This window comes from Artemia sp. Qi Xiang Cuo, chromosome 5, assembly GCF_049724085.1.
Source record: "Artemia sp. Qi Xiang Cuo chromosome 5, ASM4972408v1, whole genome shotgun sequence".
Lineage (NCBI taxonomy): Eukaryota > Metazoa > Arthropoda > Branchiopoda > Anostraca > Artemiidae > Artemia > Artemia sp. Qi Xiang Cuo.
This window is the reverse complement of record NC_142798.1, coordinates 29,838,921-29,852,768: the sequence shown is the minus strand read 5'-3', so window position 1 is coordinate 29,852,768 and position 13,848 is coordinate 29,838,921. Positions and strand designations below refer to the sequence as shown.

Genomic DNA, 13,848 nt, shown 5'->3' with positions numbered 1-13,848 from the left:
CATATTTGGCAAAAGTGACAAAAAGACTTAAACACAAATACACAGAATTACAGCAATAGACATAATTATAGTAACAATTGCTTTTCCTAATTCTGAAAAGCCTCCATAACAGTCTGTGAGTATATAGAAACTTGGCTCTGTGTCAAAGAACGGACAATTGATAATAGAAACTTTGCTTAAAAGATTGGTCCTTGAGTTCAAAATTTGGACCTCCGTTCATTTATCAAATTTACTTAGCCTATCTTTATACATACTATCTAGAGACAGGATTCCAGTCCTAATTTTATTGGTCAAATACATATCTATGAGTTCTATTTCTGACTTGTATAATTAAAAATCAATCTTTCAATTTCAAATCAAAAGATAGTCAGAAGGAGGAAAGTTAACATAATAGGAATAGCAAGAACTAGCTGCAAAAACTAGTTCAAATTGACATTCAACAATATTTGACATGTCATTAAGGAGAAGGTTCCTGACATCATAATAGCGTGCACCAAGCTCAAAGTTTTACATTATTTCTGAAAATTAGCACAGAAGTCTTACATGAGAGAGAATGGACTTATTGTTTTGATGTGACTAGACTTATTGAGTGGCATAGCAATCACCTAATAGACCACATAACTTAGTTCCAGATCCTCATAAATTTGACATAAGATCTATGACAATATATTTTACTAATTATTAAGTATTTCCTAAATTTAAAGTGAGAAATGCTGAATATTTCAAAAGGCTATTTACTGCTTTTACATGCAAAGAGCTTGTGGCTGGTGCTAAATGGAAAAGCTCAGGAACCTCCACAATAATAAAAGGTTTTAAAATAATACAATGAACAGGAGAACTAGATCAAACTTCATGCAAATATGTTCCTTAGAACACAGACCTCAGGTTAGATCCAGTAGATTCTTTTAATTAGGAAGGGTAACTTTTGAGGATGTAGAAATACCTTGGAGGCTGAAAATCCTAATTTCTCAAATTTACTGACATACTCTTCTCGTGTCTTTGTACTATTGTTGGTAACATAGAATACTTTTTTGCCCATGGACTTTAGGAGACTAAGAACTTTAGACGAGCCATCTATTGGAGTTAACTCTTTCCAAAGTACACCTGGAAATTACATAAGAAAATGAACAAAAACATCATTACTTGCTTTACATAAATTTAGCAAAAACACTTAATTTTAACCAACAAAAGTATTAATCTGGGTAAGAAGCATTGTCAAGTTTATATATATATATATATATATATATATATATATATATATATATATATATATATATATATATATATATATATATATATATATATGTTGAATGTGCCTTTGGTTTTTCTCGCCTCATTTTGCTCACTACGTTCGGTAACTTCGGCCTTCGGTCTTTGCAAATGTGAAACAGTGCAAAACAGACTAAGAGAGAGAGAGTGAGAAGCCTTGTACCTGTTGTTCAAGAATGGTTTGGAGGCTTAAAGTAGCCAACCTGCAGAGGCTGTAACTTACTTAAATGAAAAATTAATTTATAAAAAAAATAGTCGACCTTCCTTGGTGCCTTCTTTAAATGTGTTGTGTGTAGTTAAGAATTTGTATTGTACAGCAAATATAACTTTGTATTTTTGTTATTTACTTATTGTTATATTATTTATTTAAGTGCAGTCTGTATTTTAAGAAGTCAGTTTGTGATATTTTTCTCTTTTTCTTTTTTGTTCTTTGCTTTCCATTGTTTTCAAAATTTTTCTGAATAAAGGATAATAATAACAGAAAGAACCAACGAAGGGGTGAACGAAATAATGTTAAAGACATTATGGTTCAATATTTCTATTAGGAAAGCACGAACTATGGTTCTTTTCAAGGCGATTTGTGTTGTAATTAGTATGTGTGAGGGTAATAAATTAAAGCACTTTAAACGCGCTAAAGGGTATTATTACCTTTCTTAAAATGGACATGACTTAGCTTCATATGGATCGAAGGACAAAGGGGCAAATATACAGTTGCTTAGATCCCAAAGTGAAGTTTTTTATTATTCTTCTTTTTACGGGGGATGGGGGGGGGGGGGGTTCTGGCCAATCTCTCCCCTTGATGGTGTCCATGGCTTTCAGTGAGTCTTTCATAAAACGAGCCTTTAAGTTCTCTTGTTATCACTTTAGCCTGATCCAGTGCAGACCGACAGTTTACCAGAAGTATTCGATGCGAAGTTTGAAAAAGATGTTTCTGCTGTTGAAGTTGGGTTTGATTTGCATATTTCGTACCCAAAACTTCTAAAAGCTGCCACATTCCTCAGCAATCCTAACTGTCTCTTTGTTGCAACTAATACTGATGAAGTTTATATATATATATATATATATATATATATATATATATATATATATATATATATATATATATATATATATATATATATATATATATATATATATATATATATATATAAAGTATCAAATCCGAGTCTATTTTATTCAGCATCCTATGCTCAATTATTCAGTCACAATGTGAGAATTGAAAAATCTTGGCTTGCAGGAAATATTGATAGAACAAAAATAATATTCAACTTTATTTTTCATTTCTATTTATTTATGACCTAATCTTGTTATAAGGATTTGGCTCAGACATTCCCTGAATAACAATAGAGGTCTTATTTTTAAAGTTAACATTTTTAACCTAGGTACTCAGAAGAGCAGTATTTTATTTTCATTATAATTTAGGTTGTTTTACTTAAGTTGCCAAGCAGTTAATAGAGTAGAAAAAGCTTCAATTTTGTCAACACATGGGCATATCCAATATTTTTGTTCGGGGCGGGAAGGGAGGGGAGGGGGTAAAATAAAATAAAAACTTTAAAAAAATACATAAACAACTGGTTTATATGCATCTTTGTTCCGTTTTTACGAGAGTCGGACAAAATTTGGGGCGGGGGGGGGTCAAAACCTGTAGCCTTATCCCCCCTCTAGATATGGTCTTGATCAGGCAATAGGTAAATTTTCCAAGCAACAAGTACAAAGCATGGAACTAATCATTTTATAGAAAGCTAGTGATTGCTTTAAAAATCCCAGGACCTACAAATTGTGTATGTGCTTAAGGCAAATAAAATGACAAATATTGCCTCTCCCAGCAACTTTTTATCTATATAAGCCTAGGGTATTTCTGATTGTACTTACTTGTACTTGTGGCGGGAATCAGGCGTTTCCACCTCGCCCGGCATCGATGATCTTGGAGACCTTCTTGGACCATGTTGAGCGATCTTCTGCCAGCTGCTCTGCAAAAGCGAGCCACTGAGTTGACCATCTGTGTCCGAACTTTCTGAATCCCCCAATAGGTTCAAGGTCTGATTTGGCCAGGTTCCACCAGTTCTTCCTCTGCCCTCCTTGGCGTCTCTTCCGGGAGTTAATAGGCTCGACTAGAAGTATTTGGCAAGGCAAGTATTCCGGCGGCATCCGTAACACATGGCCCAACCATTTCAAACGGCGTTCTTTAATAGTGAGCACAACATCTCTCTGAATATTGCACATTCGACGTATATCCGCGCTGGAGATACGGTCACGCAGCTGTATTCTGAGAATTCTTCGCAGACAGGTATGCTCAAACACCTTCATTGTATTCTCATGCTGTAGTTTTACCGACCATGTTTCACATCCGTAAAGGAGAACGGTGCAGACTAGTGCCATGTAGATTCAAACTTTCGTTCGGACACTGAATTCGCGGCGATTCCATAAGGGTTTCCAAAGGGAGGCAAAGACTGTCTGTACTTTCTGTATTCTCTGTTGGATATCAGCGTCGGAAGATCCGTCAATACATATTTGGGAGCCTAAGTATGTAAAACGGTTGATTTTTTCCAACTGAACTTGATTGACAGTTAGTGTGAATGGTCCAGTGTCGAGGTTAATAGCCATGAACTTTAGTTTTTCTTTGCTGACGTTCAAGCCGATCAGGTTTGCCTAGGCCACCACATTGTCAAGCATGTTTTGAGCTTCTATGGGGTCTGACAGGAGGCCAACATCATCCGAATAATCGAGGTCAGTCATTGAAAGATTCTGTCCGATCTGAACTCCTGGATAGGACGACAGTGCATTTTCAAGCACCCAATCGACGCAATAATTGAACAGAGTCGGAGAGAGGAAACACCCTTGTTTTACTCCGAACTCAACAAGGAATTCTTCAGTTTCTTCACCATAGACTCGAACTCAGCTCACTGACGCGTCATAGTATGCCTTCATCAGTTCAACAAACTTCAGTGGCATTCCGTCATTCTCTAGGATCTTCCAAAGTTTCTGGCGAGTGACAGAGTCGAAGGCGGCAATGAAGTCCAGGAACATCAATATCAGGGGTAGATTGTACCTTTAAAACTGCTGGATAATGAGGCGAAAAACGAAGATATTATCAGTACAGCCTCTACCTGGCCGAAAGCCGGCTTGATTTCCTCGGGTTCTTTCCTCCCTTGCCCCTTTGAAGCAATTCAAGAGTATGATCCCGAATATTTTGACCGCAATGTCTATAAGACTTATTCCACGGTAATTTCTGCATTCGGTTTTATCTCCTTTCTTATAGAAAGGGAGAATGACTGATGTCTTCCAATCTTTTGGGAAAGAATTTGTCCTCCAAGCTTCTTCAAGAATGGCATGGAGCTGTTCAGTAGTGACCTCAGGGCATTTTTTATACACTTCCTGGGGGAGGCTGTCTTCACCTGGGGCTTTTTGGTTCTTTAAGATCTGGATCGCTTTCAGTATTTTGGCTCTAGTCGGTGTATCCAGCTCGACCTCGTAGGGTTCTTTAGAAACGGCAGGTGGGAAATTTCTGATTGTCCTAATTCAAAACTATTATGGGCGTCTTTCTACATAACTATATCAAACCATTTCCTCTAAAATGTATAAAAGCCATGAGCTTTAACAATATCAGTGTTTTAAAAAAAAAATATGAGCACTATACAGATCCCTCAGAAAACATACTATTTTTCATTAATTACAAGAAACCTTACACACAAATATAGCCTAATCAGAATTTTTTTCTGAAATTGAAATTTAGTAAAATTTGAAAATATGTAGTTTTTATGAGGGTTCCAAAGCCAAAGATTGAGACTATGAGATACAGTCATCAGTCAGGTACCCAAAACAATCTGTAGGTAATTTTTCTCCCTAGTCTACTTTCAATTGAAAAAATACTTGTTTTTCATTTAATTTCCAATTGTTTTTAAAATCATGTTAGAAATCCCTCTACTGTGGAAATTTTTTCCCAGAAATTCCCCCCCCCCACTGGAAAGTTTCTCCTGCAAAAATTCCCCATGGAGAATTTTTCCAGTGGGAAATCCCAAAAAATCCCAAGAATGGAATTCCAACCCTGCTAAAGATTTCAGCCAGACAATTCCTCAGATTTCCACATGCAAGAGTTGCCAAAGCGAAAGTAAGCCACATACAAATTCTTTTGTATAGGAATTCTGGCGAATTCCCACCATGTAAACTTTCCCCGGAATCTTCTGTCCCCATTATAACTTAGTTCTTTCCCCGGGGGTTGTGGGGATGGAGAAAGAGATGACATCCCAAGAGGTACAGTTAATAGACCTTTCAACTATGCTGAACAACAATGATATCTTAAAATTTTGATCAGATAACTTTGGAGAAAAAGGTTTGGGATGGAGGCTATTTGCCCCCCAATCTTTTTGATCACTGAATAAGAGCATTAGAACTTTAAATTTTTGTTCAAGTGAGCCCTCTCATGATCTTCTAGGACCCCTGGTTTGAGACAACCACCCCTGGGTAAAAAAATAAAAATAAAAATGCATCTGTGATAAAAAAAAAAAAATTACAAAATTCCATGTTTTTGCTGATGAGAGCTGAAAGCCTCTTTAGTAGGGTTCTCTGATAAGTTGAACCGGATGATACAATTTTCATTAAGATTCCTTTACTTTTGGCGGGTCTTTCCCCTATTTTCAAAAATCAGACACATTTTTTCAGGCTTGCAGCTTTTGATAAGTAAAATTAAATTTGGCAAATTTCTTATGTCTATTCGTATGTAAAGCCAATTCTTTTGATGTATCTATTGTTGTCAGTTTTTTTCATACAGTTTTGGTTATTTTGGGCAGAGTCACTCCTTAATTACAGTTTTGTTACCAAAAACTGTTTGATATTTGCCTTATGAATGTTAATGCCCAGAAATGAGGGATGATTAATACTGTTAACCATCAATTAAAACTAGCCGCAATACCAATTATAGCAGGCTTCTAGCTTTTATAAAAACTTTTATTTCATCTCTTTCACTGGTACTGAGTTGCCTAAGCATTAAATGTAAATTAAACAAAAATGTAGGCAAAGCTATGATTATGCTTACTTTGCCTGGGAACATATTAGTGTTAATTTCTGCCCCTTAAAGCTTACCACTTGTATTTCAAAACCGTTTCAACATGGAGTAAGGATGTAAGTTTGACTTTTACTGCAACTGATTAAATGAAATAAAGTCTCATTAGACATGTATGCCAGAATATATTTTCCATGAACTTCTAAAATACCATTTTTGTGTCTTTTGTATGCTGAATTAGTCCTTCTTTTACAAAGTTTTTCTTTGTAATTTACTCCTTAGCCTGTTTTGCCACCCCTGGATGTGCCTCCTAGGATGCTTGTCCCCCTCCCTGCCTAGATCTGGCCCTGCAGCTGGAATACATAAAAGACTAAGAAGAAACACTAAAACAAGGAAATTATTACTTTATAATAAGCACAACGTTTCTATTAATACGATTATTATTTTTCCTTCCATTGTCATCAAAATTAAAATCATCCCAAACATTATTTTTATTCAACAACTGAATTAAAACTTCTTGGCAGAATGATTTTCATCAGGTCAATAATGCAAGAAAACTGGTTAACAAAGAAGACATGACATTCCTTGAAATTTGACATAACAGGAAAATATATTATTAGGGTTATATATTACACCATCAAGGGATGGGATGTATTGTCAGAAAAGCAGCCATATTTGGAAGGAGCCTAAAATTGAGCTGTCCTATCTAAGTGGTAAGCATACTAGACTTGAAATCCTGAGGACATTGGTTTGAGTCCTAGAGCTGCTGGTTATTTGATTTGGAACAGAGGTCAGTGGCATGACTCTCTAAGCTCAGCCAGATTCAACCAAGCTCTGAATGGGAACATTGAGAAATCTGGTGGAAAATAAGGAAAGTATAATAATGATTTGCCCCTAACTACACATTGCATTCCCAGCCAAAGGCAGAAAATCAGGAAATACTTACCTGCACTACACACAACATTGGTTAGCATGCAAAAAAGTTTTATAACAACCTATTTTCAATTTATTAACACGTTTCCTTTAGAAGTGGCCAACTCCTAAATGTTTACTTTAGTAAACATATACTAAATTACACTTGTAATTACTTTAGTACAAGTGAATAAAAAAAAAGTAACACCCATTTTAGACAACTAAACAGAGTTTATTTCAAAGCGCTTTTCAGCAAAAACATTAAAGGAATAAAGTAAGAATGTTACTGTAGCTAGTTTAGATGAGGACTTCTCCACCAATATAAGATAGACTATTCAATTCATTTATGAATTGAATTCATTTATGAATTGAATTAATTTATGAATTAATTTATACATTTTGTCTAATTTAGCTAGAAAGAAAGCGAATACATCAGTTGATGGCTTCTTTGTGCTCTTCCTTGATATAATACTTACTTCTGGGGCAAATTCTTTTTAAACCCTTAAAGGTGCTCAAAACAGCCCATATTAGCCAAAAGCTTTAACACGTATTTCTAAAAAATATGTCTAGTGAGAAAAAAATATCATTCGTAGCTGATTATTTAATTATTCTTAAAAGCAAAACGATATTTCAAACCCAAAATTGCAGGAACTTTTTAAAAGAGCCTAAAACCCCTTGAAAATGGCATCACAGCAAAACAAAAAGAACGCCATTGGAATCACCATTGTTGACCACTCTATTAAAGTATTTTGCAGCCCCCATGTTGGACAACAAGGAAATCAATATTTTTGCATTGGTGGCACTGATATGTCCTCTTTTTTCTTTTTTGTTGCTAGGAGGGCACTGAAACATCATAGAGTTCTTTAAGAACTCATTTAAAACTAATTATTATATCAATTTTTTAAAACTAATTACACAAGACTATAGACAAGGTAATAAGTTACTTTTTGGGGCCCTATTAAGGGCTTAAAAAAGAACTTACCCCAGAAACAATTTGTATATTTGGAAAGAGCATAAAAAAACCATCAAGTGATGTACCTATTTACTTTCTTTTGAGCTAAATTATATAGAAAAGTATAAATTTTGCAGAGGTCTAGAATACCAGCTCTTAAGAAGGAGACATGCTAGGACAAACAGAGATATTTTATATTGCTAATTTTATGATTTTGTTTGCATTTCTGACAATTCATCCTCAGCCCTCCTCTAATTGTCTCAAAGAAACTGAGGTTATGTAGAAAATCTAATCTGAGAATTGATGAAAATCAATCCAAAACAGGTAAAAAAGGAAAAAAGGAAAAAACTAAAAATATGACTCACTGAAACTTGCTGTATATTCTAGGCTCATGTATAGATTATATCATTTCTTGGTTAGTATTTTATATAGTTTAGGGCTATATGAGGCCATCAGAGCATGGCTGAGAATGAATTGTCAAAAACAGAAATAAAACTTTAGAAATGAGAGGTAAATTTGGAGATTTTTCTGTTACTGAGCTATGAATAAGGTGAACATACCACTTGATCCCTTTTTTGTCCTGTTTCTGAATACAATCTCACTCAGAAATTCAAATTTAAGCCTTTTATGAACCCTTAAAAATGACACATTTTTCTACTATTTTTGACTATGCAAAAGGGTTAAAAACAGCAAATCGTACTTAATAATATGGAGAATAATTGTATTTATTCTCCTGTTCAGAGCCAAACAGATCCAACATTGGACCTTATTTTGCTCCAAAGTGTAAAGTAAGGTAATGAAGGTAATACATATCAACTGTATATCCACAATACTTTACCCCCCCCCCCCCCTCCCCCTAATGTGCAACCAAAGTGCAAACTAAGGTAAGGTAACACATATCAATTATAGATCCACAATACTTGATATGTTTATTCACTGTGTAGATTCACTATGTATTTATTTAATAATATCAATAATAATCAATCAATCAATAATAATAGTCAACAATAATCAATGCCTGTGGATTATATAGGAAAACTTTAATAAGATAGAATTATAACCAAATAGTAAGTTTTTAAGTAATATTTTAACCCTTTTGTAAGGACAAAAATAGTACAAAAAGGTGTTTTATTTAAGGATCTTTAAAGGGCTTACAATTGAATTTCAGTTTAAAACAAATAGGCTAGGGTAAAAAACCTCTTTTTGGGAAATACCCCTTTTCTTTGGCATTTCAGAACAATAGAGATGGGTTTTTGGACTGCCTCTGTTCTACTACAGCATGACACAATGCAAGTGTAGACCCAATCACCTCTCACTATTGCCAGTCCAATGGGATTAATTTGTCATCATAAATTTAAAATGTGGTCTCTGTTTTGACAAGCAATTGAAAAGAAAAAAATTATATTTTATATTTGTGATCTATAGAATTAATATAAAGCAATAAAAGTTACATTTTTAGAATCAGAAGACAATCAGCTATTTGTTAATATTAATTAAAAAAAACTTTTTCCACAAAATAAGTTTTTCAAAGAAAAGTCAAGAACTCCATTAAAACAAAAATGGCAAAAACAAAATAAAATAATCTACCAAGCGTGAAACTACTACAAATCAGCATCGATAAATAAATGAAACCCAAAACGAACAGAAATTACAATAAATAACCGAGTCAAACTCAAAACGAGCAGAAATTAACATAAGTCGGGCTCAAAACCCCTATGCCTTCCCAAGGCCAGAACATAATTTGCACTTTACTGAAAAAAATATAAATGTTTTTACTTTTATAACTTTAATAAATCAAATAATATTAACATTTTGATTATTTGATATCAGTATTTGTTAATTTCTGCTCGATTTGTAGTAGTTTCACGCTTGGTAGTTGATTTTATTTTTGCTCTTTTTTGGTTTAATGAAGTTCTTTACTTTACTTTGATAAGCTTATTTTGTGGAAAAAGTTTTTTTTTAATTAATTTCTGTTCGTTTTATATTGACCTAGTCTTTTCAGGGAAAAAGAAAATAACACTTAAAATCTTTTCTTCTTTTTTTTTAAGAATTTATAGTTTGGCCTGCTTTTGTATGCTGGAGAAAAATTTTCAGCAATTTTTAACAACATACACCCTTTTAAAAATCTGAACACAAATAGTAATGTTTAATTTAGTTTCATACCTCCTATAGTTGATCTGAAATGGAAAACTTGATACCATTCGCAAAAAAATCTGTTTATTTTCTTTGATAGCTTGGATACACTTACGCTATTTTTATTTGGTTAAATTTTAAGAGCAGAAGTAGCCCCGAAAGTTTGAACATAATACCTTCAGTTGATCTTGGGACACTGCTAAGATGTTTTATTGGGAATTAGCATTAACACGGTGTATTTTGATTTAATGTTAAGGCAACATTTAGTTTTAAAACAAAAAGGAAAATAGATGGAGTAGCGTTAGTAGGGGACTAGTTGTGCTCTTATCACTCTTGACTATGAAAAAGGGCGTTAACTCTTTCTGGTCTCAATTAAGTGAGCCTTGTTCGAAATTCCTGCGTCAACTCCTTCCATAAGAAGTGCCCGGGTCTAGACAACAACAACAACATAAAAGTAATACATTATACCCATATCGAAGTTTACTATAAAAATGTCAAGCCTTCTAATCACTTTCGACTATTAAAAGGGGCACTAGGTTTTTTGATTTCCAATCGAATGATCCCTTTTTGAGTTTCTACGACAACGCTTTCTATAAACACCTTATATACCACAGGGCATAAATTACAACCCCTACCCTAAGGGCAGTGAGGGTGGTTGTCATCCTCTAAGACCTAATTTCCAGAACTTTCAACTAAGTTAAACAAAATGGCTATCTCAAAATTTTGATTGGATGTTTCTGGGAAAATGGTGGGCATGAGAGGGGCGTTAGTCGCTCTCCAATCACTTTCAACTATTAAAAAAGGTACTAGCCCTTTCAATTTCCAATAAAATGAGCCCTTTTGAAGTTTGTACGACAACGCTTTCAATAACAACCTTATATGCCCCCAGGACATAACTTACAACCCTTGCCCTGGGGGCTGGGGGAGGGGGTCGTCATCCTCAAAGACCTAATTTCCAGAACTTTCTGCAGCATTGAACAAAATGGCTATTTAAAAATTTTGATTGGATGGGTTTGGGGGAATGGTGGGCATGAGAGGGGGGTTAGTTACCCTCCAATCACTTTCAACTATTAAAAAGGGCACTAGCCCTCTCAATTTTCAATTGAATGAGCCCCTTTAAAGTTTTTACGACAACTCTATCTATAAGCACCTTATATGCCCCCAGGGCATAACTTATAACCTTTGCCCTGGGGGCTCTGGGGGGCTTGTCATCCTTAAATACATAATTTCCAGAACTTTCAACTACGTTGAATAAAATGGCTATATCTAAACTTTGATCGAATGTGTTTGGGGAAATGGTGGGCGTGAGAGGGGGGTTAATTACTCTCCACTCACTTTTGACTATTAAAAAGGGCAATTTCAATTTCCAATCAAATGAGCCCTTTTTGAAATTTCTACAACAACTTTTTATATAAACCTTATATGCCCCTAGTGTATAACTTATAACCCTTACACTGAGGGCTCTGATGGGCTTATCAACCTAAGAGACCTGATTTCCAGAACTTTCGACGACGTTGAACAAAATGGATAACTCAAAATTTTGATTGGATATGTTTGGGGAAATGGTGGGCGTGAGAGGGAGGTTACTTGCTCTACAATTACTTTCGACTATTAAAAGGGCACTAGCCCTTTCAATTTCCAATTGAATGAGCTCTTTTTTAATTTTCTACAACATCGCTTTCTATAAAAAACCTTATATCCCCAGGGCATTACTTACGACCCTTGCCCTGAGGGCTGTGGGGTGGAGGCGTTGTCATCCTTAAAGACCTAATTTCCAAAACTTTCAACTACGTTGAATAAAATGGCTATCTAAAAATTTTGATTGGATGTGTTTGGGGAAAAGGTGGGCTTGAGAGGGGGGTTAGTTGCCCTCAAATCCCTTTCGACTATTAAAAAGGGCACTAGCCCTTTGAATTTCCAATCGAATGAACCCTTTTTCAAGTTTCTACAACAAGGATGTGAATAAAAACTTATATACCCACAGGGAATAACTTATAACTCTTGCCCTGAAGACTGTGGGGGGAGTGTTCTAATCAAAGGTATAATTTCCTGAACTTTAAGCTGCGTGGAACAAAATGGCTATCTCAAAATTTTGATTGGATATTTTTGGAGAAATGGTGGGCGTGGAAGGGGTGTTAGTTGCCTTTTAATCACTTTCAACTATTAAAAAGAGCACTAGCCATTTTGATTTTCAATCGAATGAGCCCTTTTTGAAGTTTCTATGACAACGCTTCCTATAAAAACCTTATATGCCCCAATGGCATAACTTAAAACCCTTGCTCTAAGGGCTAGGGGGTTGTCATCCAGAAAAACCTAAGTTCCAGAAATTTCAACTTCGTTGAACAAAAAGGCTATCTTAAAATTTTGATTGGATGTGTGTGGGGAAAAGTTAGGTGTCAGAGGGGGGTTAGTTGTCCTCCAATAACTTTTGGCTACTAAAAAGGTCTGTGGACTGTGGACTGTGGGGGAGTGTCCTCCTCAAAAACATAATTTCTGTCTGGAAATCATTTACGCTGAACAAAATCGCTATTTAAAATTTTGATTGGATGTTTTTGGGGAAAAAGTGGGCGTCAGAGGGGCTTTTGTTGCCCTCAAATCACTTTCGACTATTAAAAATGGCACTAAACCTTTGAATTTCCAATCGAATGAGCCCTTTTTCAAGTTTCTATGACAAAGATCTCAATAAAAACTGATATGCCCCCAGGGCATAACTTATAACCCTTGCCCTGAAGACAGTGAGGGGTGCCCTGCTCAAAGGTATAACTTCCTGAACTTTAAACTGCGCAGAACAAAATTGCTATCTCAAAATTTTGATTGGGTGAGTTTGGGGAAATGGTGGGCGTGGAAGGGGTGTTAGTTGACTTCCAATCACTTTCGACTATTAGAAAGGGCACTAGCCATTTCAATTTTCAGTCGAATGAGTTCTTTCCGAATCTTCTATGACAACGCGTTCTATAAAACCATATATGCCTCCAAGGTCTAACTTACCACCCTTGCCCTGTAGGCTGTGGGGGGTTTTCATCCTCAAAGACCTAATTTCCAGAACTTGCAACAACGTTGAACAAAATGGATATCTTAAAATTTTGATAGCATGTGTTTGGAGAAAAGGTGGGCGTGAGAGGGGGGTTAGTTGCCCTCCGATCACTTTCGACTATTAAAAAGGGAACTAGCACTTTGAATTTCCAATCGAATGAGCCTTTTTTGAAGTTTCTACGACAACACTTTCTATAAGAACCTTATATGCCCCCAGGGGATAACTTACAACCCTTGCCCTGAGGGCTGTGGGGGAGTGTCCTCTTTAAAAACATAATTTCTATCTGTAAATCAACTATGCTGAACAAAATTGCTATCTCAAAATTTTGATTGGATGTCTTTCGGGAAATGGTGGGCGTGGAAGGGGTGTTAGTTCCCTTCCATTCACTTTCGGCTATTGAAAAGGGCACAAGCCACTCCGATTTCCAATTGAATGAGCCCTTTTCGAAGTTTCTAAGACAACTTCTTCGATAAGAAGTGCCCTGGTCTAAAGGAAAAAATGAGAAATGAGAAGGAGTACTTAGATAAGGTATGTGGCGACAATTCCTCT

At 35.5% G+C, this 13,848-nt stretch overlaps 1 protein-coding gene across 1 annotated transcript in view; it reads right to left on the bottom strand.

The window, feature by feature from the left end:
- LOC148952018 (phosphoglycolate phosphatase-like) overlaps positions 1 to 13,848 on the bottom strand; it is a 42,377-nt gene that overhangs the window by 16,659 nt on the left and 11,870 nt on the right. Inside the window, exon 2 of the mRNA XM_089088806.1 lies at positions 944 to 1,104. Coding sequence (XP_088944932.1) covers positions 944 to 1,104 — 161 coding nt within the window. The remainder of the gene's footprint in view (positions 1 to 943; positions 1,105 to 13,848) is intronic.